The sequence below is a fragment of the Notothenia rossii genome, assembly GCF_949606895.1.
Source record: "Notothenia rossii genome assembly, chromosome: 3".
Taxonomy (NCBI): domain Eukaryota; kingdom Metazoa; phylum Chordata; class Actinopteri; order Perciformes; family Nototheniidae; genus Notothenia; species Notothenia rossii.
Genome location: NC_136901.1, coordinates 80,565,380 through 80,583,703, shown reverse-complemented (window position 1 = coordinate 80,583,703; position 18,324 = coordinate 80,565,380). Strand labels below are relative to the sequence as shown.

Here is an 18,324-nt window from a genome sequence, read left to right as displayed (position 1 = left end):
AGTTGTAGATTCTGAGAACCTCTAACACGTCTTATCCTCGTTGGCTCAGAGTAAAACTATAAATACTAAATCCTACTGTAGCCACACACCTACAGGAAGGTCACGATGACAGAGAAGTGACGCAGTGATCTGTTAGACAGCAATATTTATGTTAGACTTTAGCGACCAGACCATGTAAGGCTGTAGCGGCGATACCACTTTGTGTCATGAAGATTGTGTTTATGAATTAAACATTCCATCTTTAAGAGGAAGAGTTACTTATTCTAGCCATCAGAGAAGAAGACAATCTCAACAAGACATTCTGCTGATGATAAAGGCTCTGTGAGGCTGGTAAAGGCTCCACAACACGCGAGTAAGTGGACCTTGAAATTAGATTTGTTTAGTCAACATTCATCCTGCTTTATATCTGTGGGAAGGCTGATTATTAAGAGAAACAAAAGTATCCACATCCAAAAAACAAGAGTAAACTCTGCTGGCCCAAACCGGATACATCACGACAGCAGCAGACACTTTTCTCTGCTTCGTGAGGGTTTTCAAAATGCTGTGAATAATCCGGTATTTTTCAGGCATAAACATCACATGGCGCTTACACCATACCCTAGAGACATTTAAATGAACAAATAGAAGTATGTTGTTTACCTGTTGCACAATATTTTATATCACTCTTCTCATTATCAGGAACTTCTCATTAGTTCTACATTAAAGGCAATTAACACATTTCCCAGACTCTCAAAACCGCCATCATCACATCTTCGTTGTTACTAAATGCAATTTAGTTGTGAAAATCAAATGCTTTCATGGCCACAGCAATCAAAGTATATTGTCAGATTGTTAGTGTAATAAGCTGTCCAATTTAGTACTTTTTTTAACGCATGTAAGATATGCAACACTAAGCTGTCTGTGGCTCTTTCCTGCTGTAACGCTGCAAATTTGGGACTAATAAAGGTATTCTGATTCTGATATTAACTTTAATTATGACAATGTAATGCTTCCTAATGTTGAGTGTTAGAGGATTTACACAGCTGTGAATGACGATCACAAGAAAATAACTTTCCTTTTGCAAATGAGATAAACACTAGATTATTTAACTACTTTTTTTTTAAAAGAAAATTATATTCTAATTCAAGCATGTTCCCAACCTTAATGAGGTCAACATTAAACCCTTTTTATGAGATCTGATTGTTCAAAATGTTACAATATATGAAAAAGAAATGTGGGAGCAGGGAACAGAGTGCTAATCCTATGTTTTCCCGTAAGGCAATTATAAAATGAAGTTGTTTTAACGTACTTGTCCTATACGTGACTCCGCAGTTGAGACAGTGTGGCAACACGGCATTAAAGTAATAAGGAGGATGGTGTACAACAGAGGGACCAGGCTATAATTGAACCTTTGATAACGTACAGATCATCACTCCACTGAGACGAACAATAGTGGTATTTACTCATCATATTGCCAAACCCTACTGTGGGATAAAGCGTATTTGGTTTAAATATAAAAGGTTTCCTTCAGATGCAGCAAAGATTAATCTCGTGGTTCTTTGTTCGATTTTCTCTGAGGGGCAAATTACCTCTGATTTAAGATGTATTCAGTGAGATGTCTGTGGCAGAAGCAATCATTTGAAAGACGCCTGAGGGAGAGTTCTCCCGCGAATATTCAATTCAGCAATCATTATAATAATCCAATTGACATAATAAGAGATAATAACGATGATTCACAATCATGCTTTATTCTTGTTGATTTCTTAAAAAAAGAATCAAATAAATCGCTCTTCACACACTGCTCAGTCGTTCAGTCGTGCTGTATCCCGTTTTCTGTAACTAAACTATACTTTTCTTTACACCTTAAGTCTCTTCATCTTAAATATCTTTTATTAGTTTGTGACTTCAAACCAAAACATCATTGATTGTCAACACAAAATCTGTCTTAGCACCAGTACAATAAAACTGTACTTTAGCTTTTTTTGTTGAGAAATACTGTTCTTAAATGAGGGAGAAAAATCTCAGAATAAAGGGATCCTAATAATAAGTACATTTCAAAATGAAGCACCGACCATACAAAGCAACTCATCTCACAGACAGGCTCGTCCGATACACAAGAGGTCAAATATATTAATGACTATTAAATGAAGCACAACAAACAGTGTAAATAAAACACTGCAACACAAAGCACTCTGGGATCTGGGGACACCATATCAGGATGTGGCTGCAGTTGAGAGGGCTCTGGGCGCAGAGGTGGGACTACTTTTCCTCTGAGAGAGATCCACAGGATTCTGTATGAGTTCATGAGGAGTGCAACCTGGGGACCGGAGAGCCCTGCCATCTGTCCAACTCTGTAAACAAACTCTTAATATCAAGGTCCAAAAAAACATGATTTCATACTGCGAGCAGGGACGGCCTCAGCGCTGCCTGCGTTGACTTTGTGAAATGTCAAGGAAAAATAAACACCATAAGCTACTTAGGTCTGTCCGGTAATGATGTCGTAAAGTGAAAAATGAAACAGGGTAACAATGGAAATGATTGTGTCTGAGTATTATGTGCCGTAGTCTCTCTCTGCAGGTCTCCAGGTCTCCTAGGTTGACAGAGGATCATCCGGGCCAGAGGCCTCCCTGACTTTAAAGTCTTAGCTCCAAGAGTTCACCAAGATAAAAGCCTTGGTTTGTATCCCATCGAAGAAAAACAATACTTTTCCTCAGGAACAAAAAAACCCCTCCTAAACATAATTTGTCCTTTGCCACTAGAATACATTTATATAACCAAATGTTTTAACCCTGGTGGCAAGATATACATACACACTACCATGTACATACATGATCAATACAAAAGGTCTGCTCAATAGTTTGTGTATTCAAATATACCTATAGATAGGAACCTGAAAGCTGCTTTCCAGCACCGACCACTCCCATGTGCAGGTCTTTGTGATCACTTAATCACCTTCTGTCTGAGGTCAAAGGTTAGAGGTGGAGTGTCGTGACTGGAGTTAAAACCCTTGACCCATGTGACATCGGACGGAGAGGTTTCCTCTGACTGCTGCTGGCAGGAAGGACTCGGGTTGACAACAGTTTGCACGTTGAAGAGTGCTGTGAGAGGGAGGCTATCGGCTGCCATGCTTCCCCGTGTCTATCAGCGTCTCCTGCTCCTCATCCTCCGTCAGGATGTGGAGGGAGGAGCCCAGGAGTCTCTGGAGCTCTGGTACACATCGCACCAGATCTACAAGTCCCTCATCTTCCTCTTCCTTCTCTTCCTCCTCCTCCTTTTTGCCTTTTTGAGGCGAAGCCAAGGCGGCGCTCACCTGGCTGATCGAGACCTGCTTTGAGAGCTCAGTGCGAGACAGGTTCACCAACTCCAGCTGCGGGTAACGCGCCCGGAAGATCCGTGCCGACATCTTTAGACGCTTCAGGACGTCCGTCAGGAGGAACCAGTTGCAAAAGCTGCAAGAGAGAAATAAGGAAATATAAGTTAGTCTATATTAGTAATATACTCTAATTAGCACATTTCCTCCCAGACATTCATGAAAGCCACAGACTGATGATCTCCTCTCAAAGTTCAGGACTGAATCATTTACATTTTTTTTTACAGGCCCATTTTAAACAAAGTTATTCAGTATAAACTGGCAGTGAAAACTTTTAATTCCATATTCGGTTACATTACGAGAATTGTAGAACCCAGCAGTGTTGGAGCTTGACCCACACTAAAAAGAGAACACCACGATATAAACGCCATGATAAAAAGACCATGCTATCTTGGCCTCTGAACTTGCAAGTTCTTCAACATTATAAAAGTACCACGATCAATCACTGAAGTATCACTTGAAATCGGGACACAGCGGGGGCTTGTTAGAAGTTAGAAGGTGATCTTTGATGTACCCTAATTAACTTATGACTGTTGTGATGAAACACCAATGCTAAACAGTGCAGAACTTCTTAACCGACTGTTGTCGATATTTGTCTAATGTTCATCGTCCCACACTTGTGCACGAGTATATGTGTACTAACAAACTGCGCCGGTGAAGATGTTGGTATATTATCAGGAGACAAGGTGTAAGTATAAAAGTATAAACAGCACTCCACTGTGTGTGATTCTCTTTTCACAGGAAGCTGAGAAAACACGCCTCTATGAAACTGTTGATGTATTGCAGTCATGAGTCAGAGCTATCACTACCTGCTACCATCCGATCTTCCTTCAGCTGAATTCACATAAACATGGAGCGCACAGTGAAAATATATTTGAGTTGATTTTTTGAAATGGGTGGCATTTAAACAGTTGCATCTCAGAAGGGAGGTTTGCAACCCACAAATCATCCTTGCATGAAAGCTAAATGTGATGACCATGTTGGGGTATTGGGGGTTGGTGTCTTTTTGCATCCAGATTCAAAACTGATGGCATTTTTACAGATTATATTTTTGGAAACTCACCCTTGGGTTAGTGACACCTGCACATGATAGCAGGGTAAGAGAGGCTCAGAGGAGAATTCAAACACCAGGCAGTCTTTGTCCGAGTCGGGATCAGTTTTTCCTGGTGCCTCCTCCTCCAGATCCTGATGCTCCTCAGACAACAGGAAGTCCCAGCACGGCTCCTGCTCCGTCTCTGTGAGGAGAAGGGAGGGAGGGAGGGGGTTAGGGAGGTGAGGCGCAGAGCAGCAGACACCCTGGAGGTTTGACCCTGAGCTGCATCGATACTCAGGGTTCAGACGCCCTCTGGTGGACAGTCTGCTCACAACAACCACATTACATCTGGTTGAGCTGTGATCGTTTAAAGGAACAGAACTTTATGTTGTCAGTCGCAGCTTGAAGTGGATTTCACTCTACATAGTCATAGGGATATGTAAATTACGCTAAAAAGCCACATGTTTGGAGGATTAATTTCCCAATATGTAGTTTCTGCCTAATTGTGTCAGCAACACAGGCCTACATGTAATATTGACATCTCAAATGATCAAGTATTAGAGAAGTGGATAATTTGAAAAATAGATTAATCTGCCAAGGGAAGTATATTTGGAGATTAAAATAATTTAATTATGGAGAATAATTTAGTTGTTTAGTTGACCGTTTGAATTGACAGTTATAAAATAAATTGCATTGTATCACCACTAGCCAGAGATCATTAAAAAAAAATAAGAATTAATATATTGAAGAAAAACATATATTTATCCTTATTGTGGGTGACATCAAAGTTGAATCACACAATACCAACATGTTTTTTCCTCTACAATTGATCCAGAAAGTTGCAGTTTACTTTCTCTCTCTTCCATGCAGCTCTAATCCGCCTCATCCTCCCCTGGAGAACTGGCTCCCTGTGGCCCTTAACTCTGATGCCGGTTCACAACGATAACCAACATCTCTCCATATCCCGGTGCCGAGCCTCAGCCCGGCCTACAAGCTAGAATAATAATAATATATAATAATAATTTTCCTGCAGCGGTCATCACTGCAAGAAGCCTCATCTCGACTTCCTCATGGCCAGCGGAGGAATCAGAATATTTCTTTGATCGAGAACAGATCCTGACTTCAAGGTTGCTTACCGAACAGGGAGCTACTGAAGAAATCCCAGGGTAAACTGGAATCCGGTTCTTTGCGGCCTTCCAGATCTGTGAAATATTCTGTGGGGAAAAAAATCAAAAAGTGTACATGTCAACACTTTTGGATCTGCATCATGTTTAAATCTTAAAGAAACAAAGACAAGGCTTCACATCTGACTGTTTGGATAACTGGGATGGTTGTCTGAAAACAATAGACAATACAAAAAGCCAGGGTTGTATTGAATAGTTCAAAGCTCAACGATTTGGCTATAATACATTTAATTTGTATTATTTTATTCGTTGGAATTAGATTACAGTGTTGTCTGCCTTTGATTCTTTCCAACGTGTGCGATCCAAACATTTCAAGTAACTCTAATAACAGTGTAATTAAATCCAAAAGGCAAAATTGACTGAACATTTACGAAACATGTTTTTATCCAATGACATGTTCTGCCTGAATCCATAATTGTAAGCGTTTTGCCTTTCAAAAGTGTCATTGCAGTAAAAACCCTGATGGCTCTCCTGCTTTCCTCACAGAAAAGGAGGCACACGTCTGAAGCATTCAAAGATAGCAGCTCTCAAATATCACCACTATTAACAGTAAGATTTATTTTGATGACTGATGATGCCATTCAAAAGGAGAGACATTCACTGGAAACCAAAAAAGCTTTAAATGTAAAAACAAATACAAATGATAAATCCCTACAAATACCATTACTGCGTTAGTTCCCGAGCTTTCATCTCTGTATTTACCTGAGATCCATGATGTGACTGACATACTCCACTAAAGACTGATGCAACAGTCAAGTTAATAGAGACAGAAACACTCAACACAACCTGGAAAGATCCCTAAAACGGTGCAACACTAGCAACAATGGCGGCAAAATAAGTTAAAGAGCTAAAAGGAAAAAAAAAAAAGAAAAGTTGGATTGAAGATTTTCTAAAAGGTCTAAAATATTGAGGAAATGTTCAAGGAGGCCAGATGTGTAAAGAATCACTTTGCCTGTCTTGATGATGAGGGCTGTGTTTGTTCTGAAACCCCCAGCCTGCAGCGCTCTGAGGACGGCTGCTAACAAACATGAGAATGCAAAAAATCCGATCACAGTGTAGGCTGGTCTTTTCTTTGTTCAATTATTTGATAATAATGTATAAACTACAAGTGCTCTTGTAGAGGATTGAATACAACTCAGATTGTTTTTTGTTACACCCCAATAATTATCATCAATTGTAACATTTTCAGCAGCTAAGTTTAAAGTAGGGATAACACTGTAGGGGAGGAAGGGTAAAATACGTCACAGTTAAGTGGTTTGATGAAGAGCATTCTCAACTCAAACCATTAACAAGTCTTCAGGGAGAGATAATATTAACTATGCTGCTCTGAACGTAAAACCAGTGGAAGGCAGCTCTACGGTGACATTTAACTCGCTAAAGCTCCTGTTTCTTTCAGTAGGACGGCATTTTGAACAACCAAACTCCGATATGAGACAACCAAAACAATGGCTCAGACATCTCTGTGCGGATATAACGTTTCTCATGTGTGCTGCATGCAAGCTGTTTATTGCTCACTGTGCCAAAATGTGATGTGTAGTGAGTTGGCGCAGAGCTTATTAATGTGCTGTTGTTTGATGAGTGACTGTAAAGTTGGCAAATACTCAGTTTTATTATTTATTTTCATGGATCGTTTCAATTATCCCTAATGCAGCTTTACAGCCGTGGTGTCATTGTGTCTGAAGTGTTTGTGGCTAATGTGAAAAATGAGTTATCTAACCATTTAAAAATATGTTTATTTATCCAAATAGTTACTGATTGAGAAGGAGGTTAATATAAAAGGTGAACTACCTGTGAGGAAGGTCTTCATGCTGGGGCTGTGAGCCAGTTTGACGGGAGTGTGTCCAGAGTAGGTGGCCAGAGTGGGGTCCGCACCGTGGTTCAGGAGCAGCCAGACGATGGGGAGGTTATCACTCGCTACGGCATCATGAAGCGGCCTGAAGGAGGAACAAACAAAATGTCCTTCAGCAATTATAAAACTTCAGAGCACTCGCTATGTCAGATGTGTTGTATGTGAAGTATTACCACTTTAAAATCATCGGACCAAGATATGCAACCACTATATAATCCTCAACATGGTCACATCTTGGAAAAATACAATATGTTCATCCCAATTGAAAGATTATTTCTAAATGCCTGCATGGTCATACTCCTCCCCTGCTTAATGAATTCATTAGAATAGACCAGCAGCACACCACTAGAATCAACACAAGGACCTGAGTAAATGTTAGCTGTCAAATGGCATTACAAAAAAACCTCTTTTGGACAATCAGTGTCCTCTGTTAAAGGAGCAAAGTGAGTCAGTCGCTTGGCTCCTGACTGCTCCCACCACCTGTAGAGAGTGTATCTTTTCAGGAGAGCGAGTTTCATAACAAGACACATTTTGAGGATGTTTAAATAAAAAATGTGCACAACACTACTAACATTACATGTATTAAGGTCAATTATATATATGTGCAATATTCAACCACTTAATATTTTAGAAAGCTCAACAAAGACTGTAAGATATGACAGATGCCAAGTAAACCAAAATTAGAAACTGATTGTTTAGTTACACATGCGGTTTCCAAGGTAAAAACATACACACCCATGATAAAACTCACTTGAACTTTCTCAACAAATATTCATTCAATATTTTATTATGATTGTAAATCCTAAGAAGGAGGGTTCATTATAAGCATATTATGCTAATTAACTAAACATACATATTTAAATTCAACTTGGATTCAACTAACTAAAACTAACACTGTGGACCGTGCCCATGAAGCCTCACCGTGTCCCGTCCTGAGCGCTACAGTTGACGTCCGCGCCGTGTTGCAGCAGCATCTGGACGATCTGAGTCCAGCCTCTGGAGGACGCCTCATGGAGAGCCGTGTAACCGGCATTATCGCGCCGGTTTACCTCCCTGATGTCCTTTTCAAGACAGTACTGAACCACATCCTGTAGAGCAGAGGAAGCACATTATGATTCAAACGGTTTGCAGTTTTCTGGAGTAACATTTTTGTTAACAATACTAAACAAGTGGGTTTTACCTGATAGCCCAAGCGTGCGGCCCGCTGCAGCAAAGTCTCCCCGGCATTTTTATTGACAATCAGCCGACGGACCTCAGGAGGAACAGGTTTTTTGGGCGGAGACTCAGAGCCGCTGATTCTGCCCGACGAGCCTTTCTTAGTTGATGGAGATAATGGCAAACTTTTTGGAGTTGGTGGGGGGCTTGCTGTTCTTTTGATATCCGCACCATCATCCTCCAGGGGAAGTGATGCTGCACGCTTGCCCAAGCTGCTGCGTTTGGTCTTAATCTGAAATATAGATTTATTGATTAGAGGGTGTGACACTTAAGGCAATGACTTCCACTCTTCTTTAAAGCCAGCTGCCATCATAAATGTGACACAAATGGCCTTTATCTAGCCACAGGGGGGCACTGTAAGCTAATATATTCATGGCACATTGTAGTTTATTCCTATCACCCCTGTATGGTTTAAAATGAACAGTAATCTAACAAGCAACCTCAGCAAAGGACTTACCTTTTGCTCATCATCCCCCAAGTGCTTGCTTTTGAACTTCCTCTTCCCTGCAGGCTTGTCATTGCCCTCCGGTGAGACCTCGCTCTCCTGGTAGCGGATCGAGCCCGAGCGAGTGAACGCGGGTTTCCTTGGAGGGGGCTCGGGACTGTTAGCTGTGGGACTCGGACACTGATCCGCCTGTGGATCTGGAATTAGAAATTAGATCAGTGTTAACAGATCAGAAGAAAGTATTCAGATTTTTGACACTGTGAAAATACTTGACTACAAGTTTAAAGGCCTGTAATGTAAATGAACAAATCATATATACCTATAAACTGTTGGGTAGTTTAAAAGGTAAAGTGCAAGTTCCTCAAATGCGTACTCAAGTGCAATACTAGAGTAAATATACTTAGTTAATTCCACCTCTGGATTGGAGGTTATGCTGAGAGGTACCAAACATATAAACACATTCAAATCCACAAACAATCGTAATATCTCATCATCTCAAATGTTATCTTTCATATAGTGGATCTGTTATGGAGCAGCTTCTCACTCTCGCTCATCGAACAAGCCGAACATGGAGAACGGAATATTTTAGGGGCCGTTTTGTGGCGACATCAGACAGCATGGGGCTTCCTGAACCAATGGCCCTTAGCTTAGACATCATATCGGCTGAAATAGGGTGACTGCTTTCTGCGAGATACTCTGCTCTGCTTTCTGCAATATTGTACTCATGTGTGCCATATTTCTGCATATTCTTCACATATAGACCTGATGATGTAACAGGTATCTGATGTGCACATCTCACACAGGTGGCACCTCGAGGAGATACACAGATATGCGTACATATGCTGTCTTCATTATCTTGGGTATTTGTATTATGGTAAATGTATCGCAGAATGTATTTTTTTTTTAATTCATAATGCTTTAGCCTTGTACCTTTTTTAACACTTCATTAGATTTCATTTAGCTGATGCTTTTATACAAAGCGACTTACAATTAGTGCAATCAACCCTGAATATAGAAACTCAAAACAGCACAAAACCCAGTGGCGGTTCTAGAACATTTGACATGGGGTGGCAAAGGGGGGGGCAAGAGGTCATTGGGAGGGCGGGCAGTACGTGGTATTTTATACTGTGTATATATATATATATATATATAACCTATTTATTGTTAAATCATGCCCTAAGACAAGTGTTCTTAATGCACAAGAGAAACAAGGTGTTCAGACAAACAAACTAAAATATAGTATAAAACAGCAGAAAGTACTCATGATTCCCTAGAATTCTGTTTACTGTAAGTACAGTAAAAGTACTTAGTTATAATTAAGTACACAAATAACATCACCCATCTCTTAAGAGAGCTAAAGGTGACCTGTGCAGCAACACATTTCAACATGTGTCAATATTAAGAGCTGCTAGATTGTGCTGCTGTATTGTAATATGTATGTAAGGAGAATAAGAACATACCATGTGGTCCAGCTGGAGTCTCCTCTGCCTCCTGATCCCTGCCTCTGTCCCTCTTCCTGACACTTCATCTTTATTCCTCACATACATTTCTTCTTCTTCACTAATGTCTTCATCTCCTCCTCTTCCTCCTGCTCTGACCCTCCTGGTCTTTTCATCTCCTCCTCTTCCTCCTCCTGCTCGGACCCTCCTGGTCTCTTCAGTGTACTCTCTTTTCCTCTTTCTGTTCGTCCTGATCTCTTCTCAGATATGTCTTTTTGTTCTTGTTGACTCACTTCAGCTACTCTGGCCTGCAAGAGTCCACTTGTGAAAAGCACTGGTACAAATGTGTGTATAACTTTACACGTTAGGGCCATGTAGCTGATAAGTAGCATATAATAAACATAACATCAGAAAGTATTGATCAAACGCACAGGCAGCTGTGTTCAGATCCAGTTTGACGGTAAAGGATGTATCCTGGTTTAATTTATCTGGCCTCATTGCTGCCGTCCCAAACAGCGACCGTCTGTTAAACGCTATCGATTCAAACAGCAGCGTTTTATTTATATTTTGTTTGAAGCTCTCGTCTTTAGTAAAAACAAAACTAGTGGAAGGGGAAATGCTCCCAGGGGAAGATGATCCACCTTCAGGTGCGGGGACAGCTCACTCCCTCTCTGCAGCCGTGTGTGAGCCGCTGTCTCTGTGAACGCCGCTCCGCAGTTGCAGGGTCGAAGCTGTGTTTTTAACGGGCCTAAAGTAAGATGATATTTAAAATGATTCACTTTTAATTAATTAACTGCTTGTTTCGTTGCTTGAGAAGCATGTGGACATAGTGTAGGTTTGTTTATACAAGTACAGTTTTAGGGACACAAAAGTTAGGGGGGGCAGCTGGGGGGGTAAGGACAGTGGGGGGGAAGCTGCCCCTTGACCCCCCCGTAGATCCGCCCCTCAAGAAACCTACAAGGACGTCTGCTTTTGAACAAACCGTTTTAATTGCTAGTTTATTGGATTCAAATAAGCCAAACATTTTTTATTTTTACACAGACTTTAGAAGGTTTCTATTTGACAGCCTTTTACAAATTAATTTTCTGTTTCTAATTGTCTAACACTTTTTAATTTTATAATAATTTGGATTATAGAAACCTCAGTTCTAAATGTATTATCTTTAATTCCTTCCTGGTCTTGCCATCTTTGTCCCCCTGATAAAAACAATAGATTTAGATAAGGTTTTGAGGGTAAAAACAAAGGCATGAATGTTTTTGAGATGATATTTACCTATTTTTTTGGAAGTTACGAGCATCCAAGATGTTTAACTTTGTCAGCTGGCCATAATGTTATTTAATATTAAAAATGCTTGAAAAGAGAATCTACAAAAAATATTAAAAATTGTATTTTACTGACATTTCTAAAGAGAAACTGCAGACAGAAATCTGTTTCACAGACAAGAACAGAGCTGCCACCATCAGTTCAGATTCATAGTAGGGATGGGAATTTGAAAGCAAATCTATATTTGAATATTCGACCCCCCAAAAAACGGTAACCGATTAACCGAAATGTACATATCCTATAAAAAAAAAAGAAATATGGGAAAATGTTTTCCAAAAAAAAAAATATATATATTAATTTAAAGAGGGATCATACACAAACAACATAACCGGTTAGGGTAACGTAACCCTATTACAACAGAGATCAACAACCTAAAACAGGGCCTATGCACAGAATGCAGCTATTCAATACTCATTGTTGTTTAAGAATATGAGCATGTATACTCAGCGGAGAGGCGGGTGCGGAGGCGACTCACAATCAGGCCAGCTGTAGAGAAGACCCTCTCAGCTGGAATGTGGGCATAAGATGAGGTTTGAGTCTGCGTGATCTGCGTGTAGGGAGGGGCAGCAGCCATATCATTAGCTAGAACTAGCTAGATCTGATGGATTTGGACATAAACGCGAGTGAAGTATAACCGGACGCGAGGGAGAGATCAGCGCCTGCAGCTCTGCCCGCTGTGAGGGACCGGTGAGCGGAGCAAAACACACCTTTAGACCTAACACATTTAGCTATGGCACTGTCGTATACATTGAATTATTCCATTTGATCAATTGTAATCAACTTAGGCACCCCTCCCAAAAAAAAAAAAAAAAGATATTCATAACTCATATTCTCATATTCGAATACCTGAATAATTTTGACTATTCGATGAATCGTCCCCATCCCTAATTCATAGCATCAGACAGAATAATATTATTAATAAAGTCAGAAACAATGACAAAAACCTATTAGAGGCCAGCACAACCAGATGTTTTGTCACGGTCAGCAACTCACTATGAGCTGCCGTTAACCATAACATTTGGAATATCATTTATCTGCCTTGATTTGTATTATATTGTTACAACAATCAATCGATTAGTGATTTGGTCTTTAAAGTGTCAAACAATAGTTCAAAAGGCCCATTTCTAATTTAGGTGCTCTGAATAGACGTCTTTACATGTTTACCTGAACAACAGTGCAAAGAGAGAAAAGCATTTTTGTTTAACCAATTATATAAATGATTAATCAAGTATCGAGAATAGATACATTTCTGCCAGCTGTATTTTTCCATTCAGCCCTGAATTGCATAATTGCACTTTTACAGATTCCTCCAAACTTTATAAATTATTTTGATCACATCTGTCACTCACAGCTGCACTTGTGATTAACACTTGTGCTGGAAACAGTTAATTAAAAACGACTAATCTCCGGAGAGAAAGTGCGTACCTGCTGGGAACCCGCTGTCAGATTCCTCGAGGTGCTCTCCGTCTTCCAGCTTGTCTTTGTCAGTGATGTAATCCCCAGTCTGATACTTTTTGCTACGACATCGCCGGCGTTTCTTAGAAGCAGGCGTGTCACACTCTGCACTGGCCGTCTTCCCCTTGCTCTGACACACTCTCTCGGGCAGGGGGTTGGAGCGGGGCCTTCCTCTCGGACGGCGGGCGGGTTGCACGGGAGTCACAGGTGGTGACGGGGAACTCGGGGGAGGAGGCATTTGTGGGGGGGGAGGGGAAGGCGTAGCAAAGCCCCAGAGGTCGAGTCGAGCCTCATCAGCTCGCCGTCGTCCTCTCCTCAGTCTTGTGAAGGAGCTTCCAGTAGAGTCGGACTCTTTACCGGATACAGCCGAGCGATTGAGAGACACCGGAGTCTCCACACTCTGAACACCACCGCCGCTATCTGCAACTGATTTAATCAAATTGAATTGTTATACATTCACTATGTCTATGCATAGAAGTATGACTGACACATCAAAAAACACCATCCAGACAATATGTGCGACAATTTCTGTCTGCTTCTGAGGCTGACTGCAGGCTATTTATTTCCAGAGCGAGAACTATGAGATCTACTTTTAAGCTTAATGAAATGCCAAATGTGGGATTCAACTGAAGCATCATTATAAATGTGACATTTATCAGCAATGAGTCCACAATGCAATAACGTTTCAGGGCTGTTCATGTCCCATAATTATAAGAAACAAAAGATGGAACCTGGTTTGTTGCGTGCTGGTGGATCGGACTTGTTGGGACTGATCTTGACCCTCAGAGTCGGCTCTTTACTCGGTGGAGAAAGTGTCCCCGCCGAAAGACTCTGCTCCAGCGCAGGTGCACATTGTTTCTTCTGCCGGAATACACAGGGGACAAAGTGAGCACGCTGTATTGGATGCTATTGATCACAAAGCTTTCATGGTGACAGAAAGCTTTGCAACACACTCACAATAAACCCTTTGGAGTTAAATCATTAGTCATAGAAAGGCAGCTCTGTATCTCAAAATGAATAGATGAGATCTTGGCGAGATTAACATGATTGCTACCTAAAATGTCTAATACATTTTAGACATGAAAAAGATAGAGATAATTTACCTTTTTTTGACAAGACACTTTGGATGGAGTGATTTTTGCATCTTGTTTTTTCTTTGCTGCAGCCTTTTTTGATGAGTCCGTTGCCGCCTTCTCTTTTTCTGGCTTCTTAGGACTGGTTTTCTTTTGTTTGGCCGCAGAAGATTTTGCTTTGGTTGGCGACTCCTCTTTGGTTCCGTTTGTTTTCTTCTCAAACTTGTCGCCTCCCGCCGCACACTGGCCTGTAAGAATGGATGCAACCATACCCTCCAATTTTGCTCTGGGAGGACTGTCCAACGCCCCACTTTCTCTCTTCAACATTTCCCCCTCTAACACCTGGGCCAGTTTGCTCTCCATCCTGTTCCCATTTGTTGATGCTTTGCTCCCAAAGAGATGAGACTTGCCAGCAGGCTTCGAGGGGCTTTGCTTCGCTTGCAGTCCCACATGTTCTCCTTTGCTGCTGTTTAACTCAGTATTATTGTCCAAACACTCTGTGGCATTTGCCTTCTCGTGTCTCTTTATAGTTTGAGTTGAATCCCCTTGAGATGGCACACCAGTCCACTCTTCAGCAGACCAGTATGGTGGGTATTCAAAAGTGTGTTTAGATTGGGTGTCATGGCTCCCAGAGAGTGGATTCAAAACATCAGCCTTTCTTGATGCAACAGGTGAGAGTTGAGTAACACCCTCACCTGTTGGTGCCGTCGTTTCGAGAGTTTGCTGCTTTACGATGGACACGAGGTTAGACAGGGGAGACTTCATTCTCTCCCACTTATCATCCTCAGGTTTGGACGGGCTGTGATGGGCGTTCTGAAATTTGGATCTTTCCGAAGCTGTGGTGCCTTTTGTTTTCGGAGATCCTTGTGTGATCTTTCTCTGAGCAGACGAGGGTTGGTGTGGAAGAGGAGTTGGCTGCGGCCAAGCCGGGCTGACGACAGTGTTGGAGAATGGCACCGCTGATTTGCCAGCTTTCTGAGGAGTCTGAGCACTGGTAGAACTGGACAGGGCAGTGGTGAGGGCTCCTTTAGAGGGACAGTTCTTAGTTATGGCTGTGCTGGTGTTTTTAACATGCTTGGTGCTGTGCGCATGTTGGTTGCCCTTCATCATACAGGATGGCTTCTTTCCTACTGAGGCCAGATGCTCTCCTTGGTCAATTATAGATATAAACTCCTGCTTTGCAAAAGATGGAAATTCATCAGCAAAAGCCCCCTTTCCGTCTTTGCCCCGTAGAGTAGAAGCCAGTATGGGGCTGGCCACACCTACATAAGTCCCGGGGATGTTTTTTATGGAGTCTTGTGAAGATCCTTTACTCCAGGCTGGTTTGGGCTCTGGGACCTGGTGATTTGGAGGCCTACTAATTTGCTTTTGATGAGATCCATTTCTGTGGGTGTTGGGTAAGATAGGGTATTGCACAGCTGAGCTATAATTTGTAGAATGAGTCCTATTTGAGTTTAGAAAATCTCTCTGATTTGATTCATTATTATGAGGCTCAATCATAGTGACTGGAGGGTCATTTATGCATTTTGGACGTTTTGATTTAGCAGATAGATCAAGAGGTACATCCCTTGGTTCAACAGAACAAGCTGTGTGGTCCTCCGAAGCTGAGGGAGGCGATGTTTTAAGAGAGCCCATGGTAGTCTTGTCTATGCTGTTGCCTTTCTCCATATGGTTCAGCAGTCGGCTCTGAGAGGTGATGCTGGCCAGTGCAGAGCCACAGCAAATGGCAGCAGTGGGAGACAGTGTGTAGAGGGTGGGTGCTGCAGGAGTTAATGACGGGTGCTGCAAGGGTAGGGCAATAGCTGGTGAGGCCACCACTGAGGCCAAAGACTTATGCTCTCCCACAGATTTGGCGTTTTTAGTGGATGAATGGTTAGATTTAAGTTTGGATGATAATGTTCCGACTTTTTTCTCTGCAGCTGGAGTCCGGCCCACCGAGAACAGAAAGGGATAGGTCCGCATGAGAGGTGTCCCTGCAACACCTGAGCTTTGAGGCTGAATTTCTTTCTGAAACTGGTTTGATGTGGCTTCTCTCAATGCTGCTATCTGACCCAATGCTGGTGGGAGAGTAATTTTACAAAGTGGGGAGGGAAAATTAGTCGAGGGAAGGAAGGCAACAGGCTGGACCTGTTTAAACATGGTGGAGCACTGAAACCCAGGGGGAACACTTTGAACAGATTGTGTTTGCGGGTGAGATTTCTTACTGGATGTCACATTGCTGTGACAGGGGTTGAGTGAGTCCTCCCGGACGAGTTTCACGCCACCTAACCTATGAGGAGAGGGGAAGACCCCAGCACCATCAGCCTTGAGTTTAGGAGCCTCTGCCCTTTTGTCTGCTTTCTTCTCAGAGCCGGACGTTGGTGCATTGTTGGGCTGTTGAGGCGGAGAAAGCTCAGGGCTGTGGTTGTAATTGCTAGTGTCCAGGCAGGTTTTCGCTGTCTTACAGTCTGTTGTTGGAGTCGTCTTGTTTTGCTGACTGAGGGTAACATCTCCTCTGAACTCAGGGGGTAGCGTCTGGGGGGGATTTCCCACCATACTAGCAGAAGCTTTATTAGGAGCACTGATCTCTCTGCTCACCGTGCCTCCATCCCCTACATTCATTAGTGTAGGATCCACCTGAGTAATAAGAGAAGATCATGAGGCCAATGTTGATTAGATAAGAGAAAATAATACTCTAATCTAGTAATCTTACTGTAATGAAAAAAAAATTACCTGCATAGGTGTTTCTTTAACACAACATGCCTCAGGGGTAGCGGAGTCAGTCAGGTGAGTTTTTCTTGAAATAGAGTGATAAGCTGCAGAATACACAAAAAGAAGAACACTTAGTGTGATACACGTTGGTGTCGTTTTCATAATAATTACAGAAAATTATTTCATTCGATCCTTCATGAATGAACACGGCCTACTCTATGCAACATTCAATGTTTCAGAGTAACTAAAAGGTAGCGATAAAAAAGTTCCCTTCTTTACGACAGGCAAGATATGTTACAATTTCCTCAGGGCATAAAAAACATTTATGGTAGCAAAGAGAAGCGTGATAAACTGAACAATATATTTGTTCGTTCCAGACAATACTAACAATTTGTCAGACCGATCTGGAGTGTGAATTATCTTGACTAAAAATAGTCTGATCAGTAAGTGAAATGAGACCTAATGCATCAGTTGAAACAGAGACAGATTAGGAGCCGGGCACTGACACGTAAAAGTCCAACATTCCCAAATAAATCACCTCTTTCGCACTCCCCATCTGCATGTGTTTTCCGCTGCATGTTGTAGGGTAACTTTAACTCTCAAAGGTTGCTGTTTGTTTAAGCTATTTCATTCACACTGAAGATGATGTGGGCTGTCTACATCACTTCAAACCTTTCTACCACAATATAGTGGATGCATCTTACTGCAGCTTATGAGTACCTTGTGTTGTTTTAGGAGAGAGTAACATTACATATAAAAATCAATACTAGAAAAGACTCTGTATTTGAAAAAAAACAAGATTAAAGCATCCGGAAAGAACAAAATAATCATCGTTAGTTTGATTAAGCCCTATGACAGTCAAAAGAGGAGAGTCCAGTTTGTGGCCTCTGGCCCTTTATAGGCCCACTCAGTATATGAAGCAATCGAGTGCAGTTCTGTTAAAATGATCTTTTAATAGTGAGCGACAGACTTAAAGTTTGACAATGGAGAAAAAGTTGTGTTTCTTATCCATCACTGGATTTTTGTTCCTGTGTTGAATTCAGCTTGAATATGGGGGTCAGGCCGGGTGATCAACAATCAGACATGAAGTTTCACCTACTGCTTCCCTAATGCTCACAACATAATTTATTTTCCAACGAACTCTAACCAGGTTAGCTTGTGAATAACAATACAAAAACATTTAATCTATCCTGATATCATCTGGAAAAATGGGATATACTGTAGGCTACTCTCATACACACGCTAGCAGAGCCCCTATGTAGGTAGAG

At 41.7% G+C, this 18,324-nt stretch overlaps 1 protein-coding gene across 6 annotated transcripts in view; it reads right to left on the bottom strand.

The window, feature by feature from the left end:
- Window positions 1-1,711: 1,711 nt before the first annotated feature.
- Window positions 1,712-18,324, bottom strand: part of bcorl1 (BCL6 corepressor-like 1) — a 37,755-nt gene continuing 21,142 nt past the window's right edge. For 5 of the 6 annotated variants that reach the window (XM_079669840.1, XM_079669841.1, XM_079669844.1 and 2 more), the window contains 11 exons: window positions 17,078-17,160; window positions 14,396-16,981; window positions 14,024-14,153; window positions 13,263-13,718; window positions 9,088-9,272; window positions 8,596-8,862; window positions 8,337-8,503; window positions 7,355-7,500; window positions 5,519-5,596; window positions 4,413-4,584; window positions 1,712-3,428 (listed from right to left, as the gene is read on the bottom strand). In XM_079669840.1, coding sequence (XP_079525966.1) covers window positions 3,092-3,428; window positions 4,413-4,584; window positions 5,519-5,596; window positions 7,355-7,500; window positions 8,337-8,503; window positions 8,596-8,862; window positions 9,088-9,272; window positions 13,263-13,718; window positions 14,024-14,153; window positions 14,396-16,981; window positions 17,078-17,160 — 4,607 coding nt within the window. In that variant the 3' untranslated portion in view covers window positions 1,712-3,091. Of the gene's footprint in view, window positions 3,429-4,412; window positions 4,585-5,518; window positions 5,597-7,354; window positions 7,501-8,336; window positions 8,504-8,595; window positions 8,863-9,087; window positions 9,273-13,262; window positions 13,719-14,023; window positions 14,154-14,395; window positions 16,982-17,077; window positions 17,161-17,594; window positions 17,650-18,324 lie in introns of those variants that run through there. The other variant, XM_079669842.1, reaches the window with a different exon arrangement.